At 45.9% G+C, this 15,123-nt stretch overlaps 1 protein-coding gene across 1 annotated transcript in view; it reads left to right on the top strand.

The window, feature by feature from the left end:
• TLL2 (tolloid like 2) overlaps positions 1 to 15,123 on the top strand; it is a 121,568-nt gene that overhangs the window by 18,325 nt on the left and 88,120 nt on the right. Inside the window, exon 2 of the mRNA XM_047072661.1 lies at positions 7,144 to 7,254. Coding sequence (XP_046928617.1) covers positions 7,144 to 7,254 — 111 coding nt within the window. The remainder of the gene's footprint in view (positions 1 to 7,143; positions 7,255 to 15,123) is intronic.

Here is a 15,123-nt window from a genome sequence, read left to right as displayed (position 1 = left end):
TCAAGCCCCACCCACTTCTCATAGGCTGTAAACGTGGGCTGGTCATTAACTCCCCTAGGTCTTACTTCCCCCATAACACGGGGCTGACCGGTTCTTGCCCTGCTGTCCCCTGTGACTTCAAAGAGGAGCATGCCTTCACTCACTTGTTCATTTATGCAAATGCTCTGCAGGTGCTGAGCTGGGGGCTGGGGTGAGTGGTGGGGACAACAGGTGCAGGGGACTGTAAGGGGCTGTACCAAACTGAGGGACTCCTTGTGGCCTCCCACACCGTGGGTGTTCTAACCGCCCCGGGCTCTGCTCCTGGTGTCCGAGCCTTCCCTTGGTTCCTGTGACCTCACGTTCTACCTTGTTCTTGCTGTCTTTGGCGGTCCACACACATGGGTCCCCTGTGTCAACTGGGCCCCCCCACATGGGGCCCCTTCTGCCCCTGTCCTGACAGCGCCTTGCTGCTTCTCACCACAGTGCCTTTGCTTACACTGCTCCATCGGTCACATGCCCTTTCCTCTCGTTGCCCACTCGACAGACTTCTGCTCCTCCAGTGTCACCCCCTCTGTGAGGCTTCTCCTGATTGCACCCCCACAACTACATCAGTCACTCCTCTGTAGGCCTCCCTCCCTGAGCAGTGTGGATCATTGCGAGGCAAAGATGGATGGCAGTTGAGAGTGGACTTGAGAGGTGGCCCAGGGCAGATCGCCTTACCTCCTGAGCCTGCTTTTCTCATCTGAAAAATGATGCTGTGTATTGCGTGGAGTTGCCATTGGCAGGGTTAGAGGAGCATAGGAGCTTGGCATCTGGCTGGTGCTCAAGGATGATCAATCCCTTTCTTTTCAGTGCCTTGCTCCTGGGAGAAGAACTAAAACATCAGATTTGGGAGAAAAAGAGGGCTGATCCAAGATAAAGGAGGATGCATTGGGAGGGCATGGGTTCTGTGTCACTGGAAGTGTGTGAGAAGAGGCCATTCAGGCATCAGTTGGTGGGTTGGACCCGATGACCAGTAGGGCCCCTCCTAGGCCTCAGAGTCTATAATTCCTGGAGGAATGCTGAGTGGTGCAACAGTATCCAAAAGGTGTTCCTTAGGACAGGATTCAGTGAAAAGAGATGCCAGGGCAAACCACATTGGGAAAGGCTGCATTCTCTTTCTCTTGGAGACTCGTGATTATTTGTTAGGATTGTAAAGCCTCTGAGAAGTCCTGTGTAAGGGAAGCTGTTTAATGCAACATTTCTTATTAGAATTTAAAACTTTGGGTGGCACCTGGGTGGCTCAGTCAGTGGAGCCCCCGACTTCGGCTCAGGTCATGATCTCACAGTTTGAAGGTTTAAGCCCCGTGTCGGACTCTGTGCTGACAGAGACTGTTCTGAGACTGGAGCTTGCTTTGGATTCTGTCTCCCTCTCTCTCTGCCCCTCCCCTGCTCATGCTCTGTCCCTCTCTCCCCAAAATAAATAAAAATATAAAAAAAATTTTTTTTAAATGTAAAACTTTGGGAAGACTTGGCTTTGTTGGCGAGAGTTCTGACTTGGGAATCAGGGAGGCCTCAGTTAACTTAAAACATCTCTGAAGCCTCTTCCTGCTTGCATGACCTTGACTAAATCCTAACTCCTCTCTGGGCCTTTATTTGAGGTTGATGTGTAGAATGCATTTGGCCTGGTACCTGAGACAGAGTGCCAAATCCTTCTGTTGTAGATGGGAAAAGGCAGGCAGGACAGGATGCTGTGAGACTCCTCAATGGGAGCCTTTTCCTGCAAGGCAAGGCTGGCTCATGGTCATCTTTTGCAGCCTTGAGGGTCAGGCATACACATGGGATCAGATGGGGAGCATAATATAACTTTACAGATACTCATCACAGTAGTGTGCCGGAGCTGGCTCTCACCTGTAAGCTTGTGAGAACCCATTGTATGCTCCTTTTCCCAATTCCATATTCTGTAACTCTGAAATCAGCCAGGGTGGGAGTGTTTACACCAGGGAAATCAGCAAACGCGCCAAATCAGGGCTCTCCCCTCCCCTTAGCCAATTGTTAATCATCAGCACATCACTCACTGATCATTAGAAAGTATTTCTTCGAAAGTAGTCTTTTATATTTGCAAGTTTCTTATACAAAAACTTTAAAATTGCATCTGACTACTTTAAAGATTTCTATTTTTGATTTCTGGAAAGCATTTTTCCTATTGTATTTCATGATCTATTCCTGACATAGTTACTGGCCAGAGCTTCATAACAAAACACCACCACCTTGTGACAACTCCCTAAATTGCAGGTTGGAGTTCCAATGGGCTCAGCCAGGACTGGAGCAGATGGTATTTCCACCGATGGGCATTTTAGATGTTTCCTCTGCCCTCTCCATTCAAGTTCAACATTTCTGTGAAAGATTACCCTGCTTGACCTCTTCATTATAGTCAGGACAAGCCTAAGAGAGGTGCAGGGGGGCCTGTGCCCCCAGGGACATGGTTGAGTGAAGCAACCTCTGGTGCCTTGGGTCAGTGCTTCTCAGACTTTAGTGTGCACACGTTCATGGGAATCTTGTTCACATGCAGCTTCTGATTCAGCAGGTCTGGTGTGGACTCTGTGATCTCGTATTTCTGTCGAGCTCCAAGACAACAATGCTGCTGCTCGTCTGCAGATTACACTTAAGAGTAGCCAGAGTTGGTGAGAGAAACTTTCCCCAGGTGGTAGGAATCCTCAGAGAGCTTCTCTTAGGAGATGGCCATGGGCCATGTTTTGTCTTTTGGTAAGAATTCAAAAGCTGTGTGTTTTGAATGCATAGACTTAGCTCATTTGCTTCTAACTATTGTTCAGCCAACTTGTTGGCTTAATTCTTAAATTTTCATATTAAAAAAATTTTTTAATGTTTATTTTTGAGAGAGAGAGACAGAGCATGAGCAGGAGAGGGACAGAGAGAGAGGGAGACACAGAGTCCGAAGCAGGCTCCAGGCTCTGAGCTGTCAGCACAGAGCCCGACGTGGGCCTCGAACTCACAAACTGCAGGATCATGGTATGGGCTGAAGTTGGATGCTTAACCGACTGAGCCATCCAGACGCCCCAATATTTTTTTTATTTATTTGGAATCTATTTTGGTGTATAGTGTAAGGTCCTCAAATAGCTAACTCATTTGTCTATACATAATTCATAGTTTAGTCCCCCTCTTTCCACAAATTTGTGAGATTTCCTTATATATGAATTTTCTTATATAGACTAGAGATCACTTCTGGACTATGCCATGTTGCAGGGTTGTTGTAGCTTTAAAACATATTTTGATGTCTGATGAGGCCCGTCCTCCCTTAGTGCTCTTTCTTGACTGTTATCACCTAATTATGCAGATGAACTTTAATACCACCTTATCATAATAAGAAAAACATTGAGACTTTGATTGAAGCGTAATAAACCTACACATTAATTTGAAAAAAAATCGGGGCGCCTGGATGGCGCAGTCGGTTGAGCGTCCGACTTCAGCCAGGTCACGATCTCGCGGTCCGTGAGTTCGAGCCCCGCGTCAGGCTCTGGGTTGTTGGCTTGGAGCCTGGAGCCTGTTTCCGATTCTGTGTCTCCCTTTCTCTCTGCCCCTCCCCGTTCATGCTCTGTCTGTCTCTGTCCCAAAATAAATTAAAAAAAAAGTTGAAAAAAAAAATTAAAAAAAAAAAAAGAAAAAAAAATCAACATAGCATGTCTTTCTTTTCATGTCAGTCACTTTTTATAGCTTTTAGTAGAATTTTACATTCTTGACATAGTATCACACTTTTGTATCAAGGTTATTTCTAGAAATGTGGTGCTCTTTGCTATTTTAAATATAATTTATTATTTTATTTATATCATTATATAACATTTTATTTTATATTATTTATATTCATAAGATAGCCATTAGCCACATGTAGCAATTTAAATTTAAATTAATTAAAATAAAATAAAATGTAAAACTCCATTCCTCAATTACATTAGCCACATTTCAAGTGCCCAGTAACCACATGTGGTTATTGAAAAGCTCAGATATAGAACTTTTCCACCATTGCCGAAAGTTCTATTGCACAGCTGTATAGTGGTATTGTTGATCCATTGTTGATCCAGTGGTATTGTTGACCTTATGTGTTGTTACAGTATCTTATTTTATTTGGGAACACTTTTCAACTTATTCTTTTAAATTTCTAGGAAGAGCAGTTGCTTTTACCCAAACTTCTGGTTTATTTTCTGCAACAGTATTACCCTGATTCTCTTCCTAAAGATGAAAGATGAAAGATGATTCTCTTCCTAAAGATCTTTCTAAAGATGAAAGCAGGAAGGGCCAATATATCCCTGATGGTTGCTACTCCCACACTCGCCATGGCAGACATCACTAATCAATCACAGCACTCTTTGCTGTTCCCTGAACTATTGCTGTTTTTGAAACTGACATCTTCGTGCCTTGCTCTTCTCTGGTTCCTGGGATGGAATAGGATGCAGTGGCAGGAAAAGAGGTGTCTTCCCCATGTGTGCTCCCCAGAGGAGGGCCTTGATCCCACCTCCTGAGAGTAGTTCTCCAGTCATTCTCCTCCATGGCCTTCTATGGCCCCACTCAGGGAGGCCTGTCTTTTCTGTTTCATTATTCTTATTGCACTATCTGAAGAGAACATCTTTTTCAGCCTACTTCCTTCCCCATAGAAGGTTGGGGGCCCAAGGATCACTAGGGGTCATTTTAAATCTCAAACAGTTGAGGTCTTTTGCAGGCCATACTAGTGGGCGTTTTGGGCACAATACTTTTCTGAAATGTGAGTTGTCTTCCTATTTGATTCAGCTCCACATGCCATAGCCACACCACAGTCATTTCCTAGACATGCCTCTCTGTCCGGCGTAATGGCTGGCACCTTGCACTTATGAGGCCTCTGTGAGGGAACCACACTTTTGGTCTCCTGTACCGAACCATGCTTCTCACACTGAAAGAATGTACTGGGCACCATCTTGACTGGCCCTTGCTATAGAGTTGAGTTCTTTTTTTGTCTCACACAAATTTCTTGAGGTATATTTACATACTGTACAATTACCCATTGTAAGTGTACAATTCAATGATTTTAGTAAGTTCATAGTTGTGCAACCATCACCACCATTAAATTATGGAACATTTCCACCACCTGGAAAAGTTCCCTCATACCCATTTATAGTCAAGTCCCCATCCTGACCCCAACCTTAGCAATCACTTTTCTGACTCTATAAATTAGCCTTTTCTAGACATTCAGGATAAATGGAATCATCTTTTGCATCTAGCTTTTTTCACTTAGCTAGATGTTTTTGAAATTCTTACATGTTGTAGCATGTGTCAATAGTTTGTTCTTCTTAATTGCTGAATAGTTTTCCATTTTATATGTATATCACTTTTTGTTGATCTGCTCCACAGGCAATAGACATTTATGTTGTTTTCAAGTTTGGAGCCATTGATGAATAAGGTTGCTATAAACATTTGAATTTATGTCTTTGTGTGGACATATGTTTTCATTTCTCTTGGGAAGTTTCCCTAGGAGTAGAATTTCTGGGTCTTTTGATAAGATTATGTTTAAGTTTTTAGGAAATTGCCAAATGATTTTTCTACAAGTAGTATACTATCTTATATTCCACCTAGCAATGGATGAGGGTTCCCATTTCTCTACACCACAAAGCTGAGTTTGAATTAGCCTTTCCTTCTCAGTTTTCCTTTTATTGATGAGTAATGAGAATAGGTTGGGTCTTCCTCAATTTCTGCACTCTCCCTATTCCTTTTCATTCCACTATAAATTGCCTAATTCTCTATAAAACTCTTTTCTTTCTTATCAAATGCAGCTAATAGCAACCAAAGCATGCTATTAACATTCTGACTCTCAATCTCTCCACTTAAAGCTATGGCTTTTTTAAGCTATGGCAGTTTATCATCTGCCTTCCAAGTTAATGCAGGCAATATTTTTACCAGGTACCTCATCACTGCATAACATACATCACCTCCTTCCAGCCTTAATTAAGTTTCCTTGACATCCACTGCCTTGTGCCCAAACACAATTTATTTTTGTTACAGTAGAACACTACTTCTGATAGCAATTTCTGTATTAGTCAGGATGAAGATATTGTGCTCTAGTAACAAATAGCCCCAAATCTCAGAGACTTATAAAAATAGCAGTTTTTATCCTCCTTATTCATGCCACGTATCCATCCTGATCAGCCATATCTCTGCGCCACATCATATTTACTCTAGAACCCAGGGTGATAGAGTCACTGCATTCTGGAATGTTGCTTGTCTTTTGGTAAAAAGAAAAGAGGACATGTGAATCATGCACTAACTCTTAAAGCTTCCTCTCACATTTAATTAGTCAGAGCAGGTGAAGTGGCCAGTCCTAACATTAATGGGACAGAGACAGATAATCTTCCCCAGGGAAAGGCAGCAAATATAGTGAACAGTAGTATCATTTACCACATTGTGATTTTTTTTTTTTTAAATATCCTGGAGACTCTGGCAAAGAAAGAAACAGCTGCCTCTATGTGGTAGTTTTGCCCAGAGCTGCTCACAGCTAGAGTAAGACAGGGTGTCCTTTTAAAATACCTTATAGACCTAGGCCTTTGATCTTCATGGTGGTTGGCCCTGGCCCTGTGGCTTTGATACACAGAATTATTATATGTTATTCCTCTGTCTCTACCAGCCCCATGTGTTAGGTTCAGGGAAAGATCTGATTGGATGGACTTCATTTCTAGGGGGTGCCTGTATGGCTCAGTTGGTTAAGTGTCTGACTCTCGATTTCTGCTCAGGTCATGATCTCATGGTTCATGAGATCAAGCCCCATGTCAGGCTCACGTTAACAGCACGGAGCCTGCTTGAGATTTTCTCTCTCTCTCTCTCTCTCTCTGCCCTTCCCCTGTTCACTCTCTCTCTCTCTCTCAAAATAAATAAATAAACATTAAAAAAATACTTTACAGACCTGGGCCTTTGATCTTCAAGGTGGTTGACCCCAGTCCTAGGACTTTAATACACAGAATTATTACATGTCATTCCTCTGTCTCTGCCAGCCCTATGTGTTGGGTTCAGGGAGAAATTTGATTGGATGGACTTTCATTTCTAGAGTTTTCCATTCAACGTCCAATGTCCTCTGAAACATTCATAAATCCATTTTTTTCTTGATCTCCAGCTTAAATGGACCCATTTATGTATTTTTTTTCTTCCCAGCTGTCTTTTGGGGAGACATTGCCTTGGACGAAGAGGACCTGAAGTTATTTCATATTGACAAAGCCAGAGACTGGATCAAGCAGTCAGTAGAGGAAAGGGGACATGGCACAGGTAAGTACTGTGTCCCCTACTTCTCTTTCTCTGGGGAGAGGGGTCAGGGACTCCAGCAAGGGTAGATGTGGACCATGAGATATCAGTATCTGACCTGTCAGTCCCATGCACACCTGTTTGTGGAAAACCAGAGGGACGCTCTTTCTGCCCTAGAGGCTATGGAGCCAGAGCCTCCGATCTGCTGATCCTTATAAGAGAACATCCATTTGCCTCTTTATCTGAAGGTTCAGACTCCAGCTCAGAGGGTTCAGACTTGAGCTCAGTGTGGGTTCTCAGGACTTTGGCCTCAGGGTCCAGCACTTCCCAGACTGGAGAGAATTACTGCATGGGCTCCATTTAGGGCATGTTTGTTGATGATGCTCCTAATGCTTAGCACTGGGGGGAGATGTTTGCCCATGGGGTGCTGTGCTCTTCTTTTGCAGACAAACCAGGAAATACGATGGGGCTTCTGACGTTGGTACTCTTCTCCCTCCTTGCCTCCACCCTGGGGTGAATAGTAGGGGGACTGTGTCTTGAGTTCTCAGTCGCCCTGCCCACTGGGCTCAGACGCCTCAGCTCTGGGGAATCCCCATTCTGAAAAGCAGCAGAAGGGGAGGCTGTGCTGTGAGGCTGATGGGCCGGTGTGGCTCACGATGGCTTGCTATTTGGTGACCAGGGCTCACACGTGCCTGTTGCCAAACGACCTCTGCTACTTGCAGCCCCTCCTCCCACCCTCTTTCCTTTCTCTTGAGACTTTTTAATACTTACTGTGGTAAGAACCAAGGGGTTTACTCTCTTGACAAATTTTTAAGTGTACAAACTGTATTATAAACTATGGGCCCAGTGTGGTATGGCAGATCTTCAGAACTTACTTATCTTGTATAACTGAAGCTTTGTACCCTTTTCGGGAGGCACCTGCCATGGCGAAATGCAGTGCTGGAAAAAGAGGAGTAAGATGTGACTCCTGCCTTCAAGGAAACCATTCATGCCAGGCAGACAGGGTTTAGACTTAGACAAGCTGTCCAACATCTCCAAGGCTCAGTTTTCCTATCTGTAAAATGGGGATGAAACCGACACTCACTCCACAGGGGGTTGGGAGGATGGAGTCCAGGGTAATGCACCAGCCTGGTGCCTGGCACATAGCAAGTTCTCAGGCAATGGCAGATATGATCACTGAGGTGCTCCCAGTCTAGTGGAATGAGGCTGTCAGATAAATAGATGAAGGGCGGTTCCTCACGGCAAGTGCTCTGACGAACGAAGAGCAGTGGGAAGAGACAAGAGTGAGGGGAAGAAGCCTACGCAGTTGAGCTGGGAAAGGCATTGTGGGAATGGGAACTCTTGCATTATGTCTTGAAGGATGAGTATGAGTTCCTGAAGTCAAGAATTGAAAAGAGACATTTCGGGCAGTGGGGAAGCCATGTGGGGAGTATGAGAGGGCTTATCTCTACTCTGGGAACAGCAGTAAGGTGTGAGTCCCTGAAGGGTGGCTCTTTGGGTTAGGCTGTGGTAGACAGATGCGCCTGGAAAGGGTGGCCAGGGTAAATGGTGAGGATGCCTGTCAGAGGGGTGGGTAGAAATGTGCCCAGAGTAAGGGGGCAACTCCCATGGCTCAAATATGAGCAACTACTGGGACTGGCCAAGTCCAAGCTCCTGCCAGGGGCTGGGGGAGGAGGGGACCCAGGCTCCCCATCTGTTTGAATTTTAAATGGACTTTTACAAACCAAATTATTTTTCACACCAATATACACAACCTTAATCGGGCTCTCACAAAAGGAAGCATCTCCATAATTCTACCACTGCAACTAACCAGTTCTTACCTGGAGGCCTAGAGAAGTTGACCTCATTGTCATCTCTGTGTGGTTAAAATTTTTTAAACTTCTTTTTGCAATATTGCTTAAAAATAGTAAATTCACATGTCTCAAATACACAGGATTGTGAACTTTTACATATGTCCACATAAACGCCACCCAGACCAAGGCATGGAACATTTCCAGAACCATGGACGCTCCCTCATGCCCCCTCCCAGTCAGTACCCATCCCACTCTCCTGGCCTCTGTCACACGGACTTATTGTACCTGCATAAATAGAGTCACACAGCATGCGTTGTTTGTGTCTGTCTTATTTCACTCAGCTTTTTGACCTTGTTGCGTGAAGCAGTTTGTCTCTCGTTGTTGCGTGTGGTATTCTCTTGTGTGACCGAATGCTAGTGAAGTCATCCTTCTGTTGACAGGCATTTAGACAGGTCACAGTTTTGGGCTGTGATCCGTAAAGCTGCTGCTGACATTCTTAGACATATGTTAGGATGGACGCAAGCACTGGTACCCACGAGGCAAGCACGAGTGGGATTGCTGGGTCTCGTGGTACGTTAGCTTTAGTAGATACCGTCTGTTTTCCAAAGTGCTTGCACCAATGCACACTCTGTGTGGTACATACTGACTTGGAAAGTAGGAGCGGTGACCATGCAAGATCCAGGAGGACCCTGGAGCTGGAGCTGTTTGGCTTGGGGACCCTTCTCACACACTCTGGGCCAGCACAGCAGTTACTTGATGCTTGTCCACGAACACAAATGCTCAGGGTCACCCCTATCAGTGATCCTGTGTGGTCCTGGGGGGACCTGCCATGGCACAGTGTGGGGGTCCAGCCTTGGCAGATGTGAGTGGGAGACCCCAGAGAGAGTCCGGGAGTGGCCAGCCACCATGTGGGCCAGCTCCTGGAGAGTTGCCTGCCTGGAAGGTTGCCTACGATGCTCAGTGCAGGGAAGCCTGGAAGCCCTGCCTTCACCTCTCTCACAGCACTCCCCAAGGCCAGCATGGTCAGCCTCCTGGTCTAAGAACTTGGATCTTCTCTTTTCCTTCTTCCCTGTGAACTCAGAGAAGTAGAGTCCACATCAAATTTGCCTTCAGATCCCTCGAAGGTGGCCCAGTCCCTTGTACCTAGAAAGCACTGGTCAACATGGGTGAGGGAGGAAGAAGGAAGAGGCCTGTGGAGATCAGCAGATCCTGGAACCATCTCCTAGGGGCTTAGACGATCAAGAGCTCCAATAGGGCTTTGCTTCCAGACAGATGGTTAAAGCACCGACTACAGTCATGGGCTTTGGGGTCAGACCATCTGGGCTTGGATTTTTGAGCTGGGTCTCAGTTTCTTCATCTATAAAATAGGAATAGTAATGCTGCAAGGACAAAAAGAATATGTATGAAGTGCTTAGCACAGTGCCTGGCTAATAATAAGAGCTCAATAAATATCAAATCTGCCACCTCTTCATTATTAGTAGTAATAGTATTTACAGAAAGCCCACTGACCTGGAGGGTATAGGGCTAAAATAGAGAGTGGGGAAACTTTGCAATGTACCGGAGGGAACTTTGGCAGCTTGGGTTTGAGGCCTTTGAAACATGTACCTACCTAGTGTTTCCTCCTTCCCAAGCTTGGAATTTTTTTTTTTTTTTCTGTGTGTTTTTATGGGAAAGTGATTTTTATCCTGATCACTTTTCTCTGCGGGCCAATAGTACTTTGCAACTATCTAGAATAGTTGTTTTATTTTCAGAATGGGAATACTTTTTATTGTTTTTGCTGATTAAACCAATACTGCCAGTTGTTTGGGAAAAAAAAAAAGTCCAATAGCTCAGAATTATAGAAAATAGACAGTAAAAATCTCCTGTTCTCTCAGCTCCAGGGATCCGTGCTGTTATCAGTTTGCTGGATTACCTCCAGCCTTGCCAGGCTCAGGCCATGTGCATATAGGTATTTTTAAAACATAGAAAGGATTTTTCTCAACACCGTCTTGTGCAGCCTGTGTATTTCATTTAACACCACCTCATAGACATCTTTTCATGCGGTACATTGTGGTCTAATCACATTTAATGTGCAACTCTGCCACAATTCATCAAGCTAATCCTGTACAGATGGGCGTGAAGATTGTTTCCCTCTTTTTTCTGGTAATTTTTTCCTATTAGAAACAATGAGGCTGTGAACAACTTTGTGCATAGATCCTTAAACATTTGCTTTGATTAAAAAACTAACTAAATAAAAAAGAACCACACTTTCACTCCGTCTTCCTGCTTCCAAATGTGCAAAAAGATGTATTCTTAGATTTAGGTTATTTCATTTCCAAGCTTTGGTTAGTGTTCCTGTGTTTTAGGGGAGGGAAGGAGTTTTGAGGGGAGGGGGTGCTGAATCCCTGGAGGGGATCAGAGCAGGGAGGGTTCAGAACCTTGCAGTGTAACCCCAGAAGGCTTCTTTCCCTGGTTCATCCTGTGAGTTTGGAGCTGTTCTCTTGGCTACAGGATGAAACCATATCTTTGCCCTAGAAGTGACCAAGTTGGCCTCATTCTCTAGATGTGCCCAGTGTCCTAAATTCAGTGAGTGGCAGAACCGGGGTCGGAACCAGGCTTCCCAACTCCCAGGCCAGGGAGTCCTCCCCTGTACCTCCAGGCGTCCTCCCCTGCACCCAGCTGTCGGCCGTGTTGCCAGTCAGAAGGAACAGAGAGCAGCAGAGGTGCGTGTAATCAATCATTCCTTTGCCATCACTTGGAAGGTAGGCTGGAGCCTCTATGGGCCAAAGGGTGAGCAAAGACCTTGTGCCTGGGTTGGTTTAGGAGCCCAATGAGAGTGCTGCACTGGCCACAGAAGAGAGCTGCTGAGGACCCTTGGACCCCCAGCTGGGAGCCCCCTCGCTGTTTGCTTAAAGCAGTCAGTCTCCCTGCCTCTAGTCCCTCCTTCCCCATCCTGCTTCCAGGTGATCTTCCTGGCCCTGACCTTGCAACCACCAAACAAGGGTCCCCCAAACTCATGTCTACGTGGAATCTCAGAATGTGACCTTATTTGGAAACAGAGGACTTGCAGACGTAATTAATTAAGGGTCTTGGGATGAGAGCTAAATGCAGTGACTGGCGTCTTTATAAGAGGAGGGGAGCACACAGACACAGAGGAGGCCGTGTGAAGAGGACCACAGAGACCGGAGTGAAGCATCTACAGGCCAGGGAGCACCACAGAGCTGTCACCCGTTAGCTAGAGGCGAGGCAGGATTCTTCCCTAGAGCCTGCAGAGGGAGCATGGCTCGGCCAACACCTTGACTTCAGGCTTCTAGCCTCCGGGACTGGGAGGGAATGGATTTCTGCTGTCTTAAGCCACACACTTTGTGGTAGTTTGTTATAGCAGTCCCAGGAAATTAACACAACTGCGGTGCTGAAGACGCTTCGTGGCTCCCTGTCACCCAGCAGAAACATTCCTTAGTCTGACCTTCGTCTGGGCCCTCCACACTCTGTCTACCCCCTGTGTATCCAGCCCCCTTCCCTCTCCTTGTCCTCCAGCCAAACATAATGACATTGTCTGCACAAGCCCCCGGTTTCCCTCCTTTCAGCCTTCTGTCCCAGCTATGCCCTCTACCCCACATCCCCATTCTGCAGAGAAAGAAAGGAAGGCCCCGAGAAAGCCAGTGACTCCTCCAGGGCCCTCCAACTGGTGTGCTTTCGTGACTCGGCATGGCCGCCAGTTTGGGAGGCCACCTGGGTTGACAGTGCTGTTAAAATCAGCCCGTGTTGTGCTTGGGATTGAAAGAGTTCTATTTTCTCGCCGTTTTCAGACAGGCCCCTGCCTCTGCCACGGGAGCTGCCGGAGGAAGCGGCAGCAGCATCTTGGATGTGTGCGGGGCAAGGAGGCAAGAGTGCATTCTGCAGGGAGAGAAAGTCCTTCTGTGTGCATTTCATTTGCAGAAAGAAGAATGGGAGCTCTGAGCAGGCATGGGCCAAGCTGTTCCATGAATGGGACCCTTGAATTAACATTGCAGAGTTTCCTAAAGCTGCTAATCGGATTAGCTGTGTACTGAAGGAAGTACTTAGCGGGACACACACACTCTCCGGCCCTCCTGCATCTTCTTCCATGTGATGGTGCAAGCCTGATGGCCCCGTTTCTGAGTTCCGAGACACCTCTTCTGCTAACCACACAAGGTGGAGGGCAGTGTGGTCGATGTTTTGGACTTTTATTTGTTTGTATCTTCCCAGGGAGCCAGTGTTGCGCATTCTCATCTTCGCAAATATCTGGGAACCTGGAGAGGAAGTATCGCCTTGCATTATCTCCATCCGGATAGTGGATCTGATTTCTTGGTCTTTGTAAGGAGGACTCGGAAAGGGGAAATGGTTGTGATGACTTATTGGCTCTGATGGAAGCTGATGTTCCCGCCTTGTCTATTCTGAGCCACTGGGCCATGTCCAGCTCTATTTAAGAAACCATCCTTCCTCTAAATCCTCGGTTCCTAAACCCCTGCCATCTGTGTGAGTGTCTGCATGAGCCCAGCAGTTTGAGCCCCTGACTTCAAAAGAATGAAACAGCAGGAGTGAAACATGGGTTTGGATAACTTGCCTCCCCTCTCTGGGCCTCCTCTCTGAACCCTGAGGGCCCACCCACCTGGCAGACCCTTCAGCTCCTAGACTTAGTGGTACATGTTACCGTACCGTAGATTTAAACTCTGGTGTTTCAGGCCAGAGAAAAGAGGGGGTGCAAAGGCCATTGGACATCGAGGGGCACAATTAGGCATCCAAGGCTAATGCATACCCATGAGATGCCCACATGTACTCTGAGGCTTTCTGGGCTCATAGAGTTTCTGGGTTCATAGGGTTTCTTTCTCTCCTTGCCTTCCAAGGTTTGAAGCTCTCAAAGGAGACCCAACATGTCTCTACTCCCAACACATTTTTAGCTTCGAGGCTCTTGAGAGAGCTTGTGGGTGGGGTTGTTTTAAGCAGCCCCATCGAGAGGCTGTGATTTTCAGCCTCCATTCCTGTGGAGACATTTCCTAAACTTTGTAGACATGGCTTCACCATCTCATTGATTTCCTTTATTGGAGGTGGGAGTGTCCAGATAAGAAGTGGGGCAGTGGGTGGCTCCCTGTGACATCTTGTAGAGGACACAATATTCTGAGTAATGGATGAATGCCAGGTTAAACTCTTGCTGGGGCAGTGAATTGGATTCAAGTCTGTCTCCTAGCATCGTGCAATGCCAAATGCTGTCTTAGCAAAATCTGGTGGCCTCTGCTCCTGATGCCACTACTGACTTAGAAAGCTGAAGAGGGACAAGAGGCTGTCAGGGAGCAATCTTTTTTTTATTATTTTTTTTATTTTTTTAATTTACATCCAAATTAGTTAGCATCTAGTGCACCAATGATTTCAGGAGTAGATTCCTTAGTGCCCCTTACCCATTTAGCCCATCCCCTTCCCACAACCCCTCCAGTAACCCTCAGTTTGTTCTCCATATTTATGAGTCTCTTATGTTTTGTCCCCCTCCCTGTTTTTATATTATTTTTGTTTCCCTTCCTTTATGTTCGTCTGTTTTGTCTCTTAAAGTCCTCATATGAGTGAAGTCATATGATATTTGTTTCTCTGACTAATTTCACTTAGCATAATACCCTCCAGTTCCACCCACGTAGATGCAAATGGCAAGATTTCATTCTTTTTGATTGCCGAGTAATACTCCATTGTATGTGTATACCACATCTTCTTTATCCATTCATCCGTCGATGGTCATTTGGGCTCTTTCCATACTTTGGCTATTGTTGATAGTGCTGCTTTAAACACGGGGGTGCATGTGTCCCTTTGAAACAGCACACCTGTATCCCTTGGATAAATGCCTAGGAGTGCAATTGCTGGGTTGTAGGATAGCTCTATTTTGAATTTTTTGAGGAGCCTCCATCCTGTTTTCCAGAGTGGCTGCACCAGCTTGCATTGCCACCAACAATGCAAAAGAGATCCTCTTTCTCCGCATCCTCACCAACATCTGTTGTTGCCTGAGTTGTTAATGTTAGCCATTCTGACAGGTGCAAGGTGATATCTCATTGTGGTTTTGATTTATATTTCTGTCAGAGAGCAATCTACTCATCATCTCCACCGTCTCCTCCAGAGCTTT

This window comes from Lynx rufus, unplaced genomic scaffold, assembly GCF_022079265.1.
Source record: "Lynx rufus isolate CCGP_SWC_20201006 ecotype Redwood Valley unplaced genomic scaffold, mLynRuf1.p SCAF_11, whole genome shotgun sequence".
Lineage (NCBI taxonomy): Eukaryota > Metazoa > Chordata > Mammalia > Carnivora > Felidae > Lynx > Lynx rufus.
The sequence above is the reverse complement of the archived record's forward strand: the minus strand, read 5'-3'. Positions and strand labels throughout refer to the sequence as shown.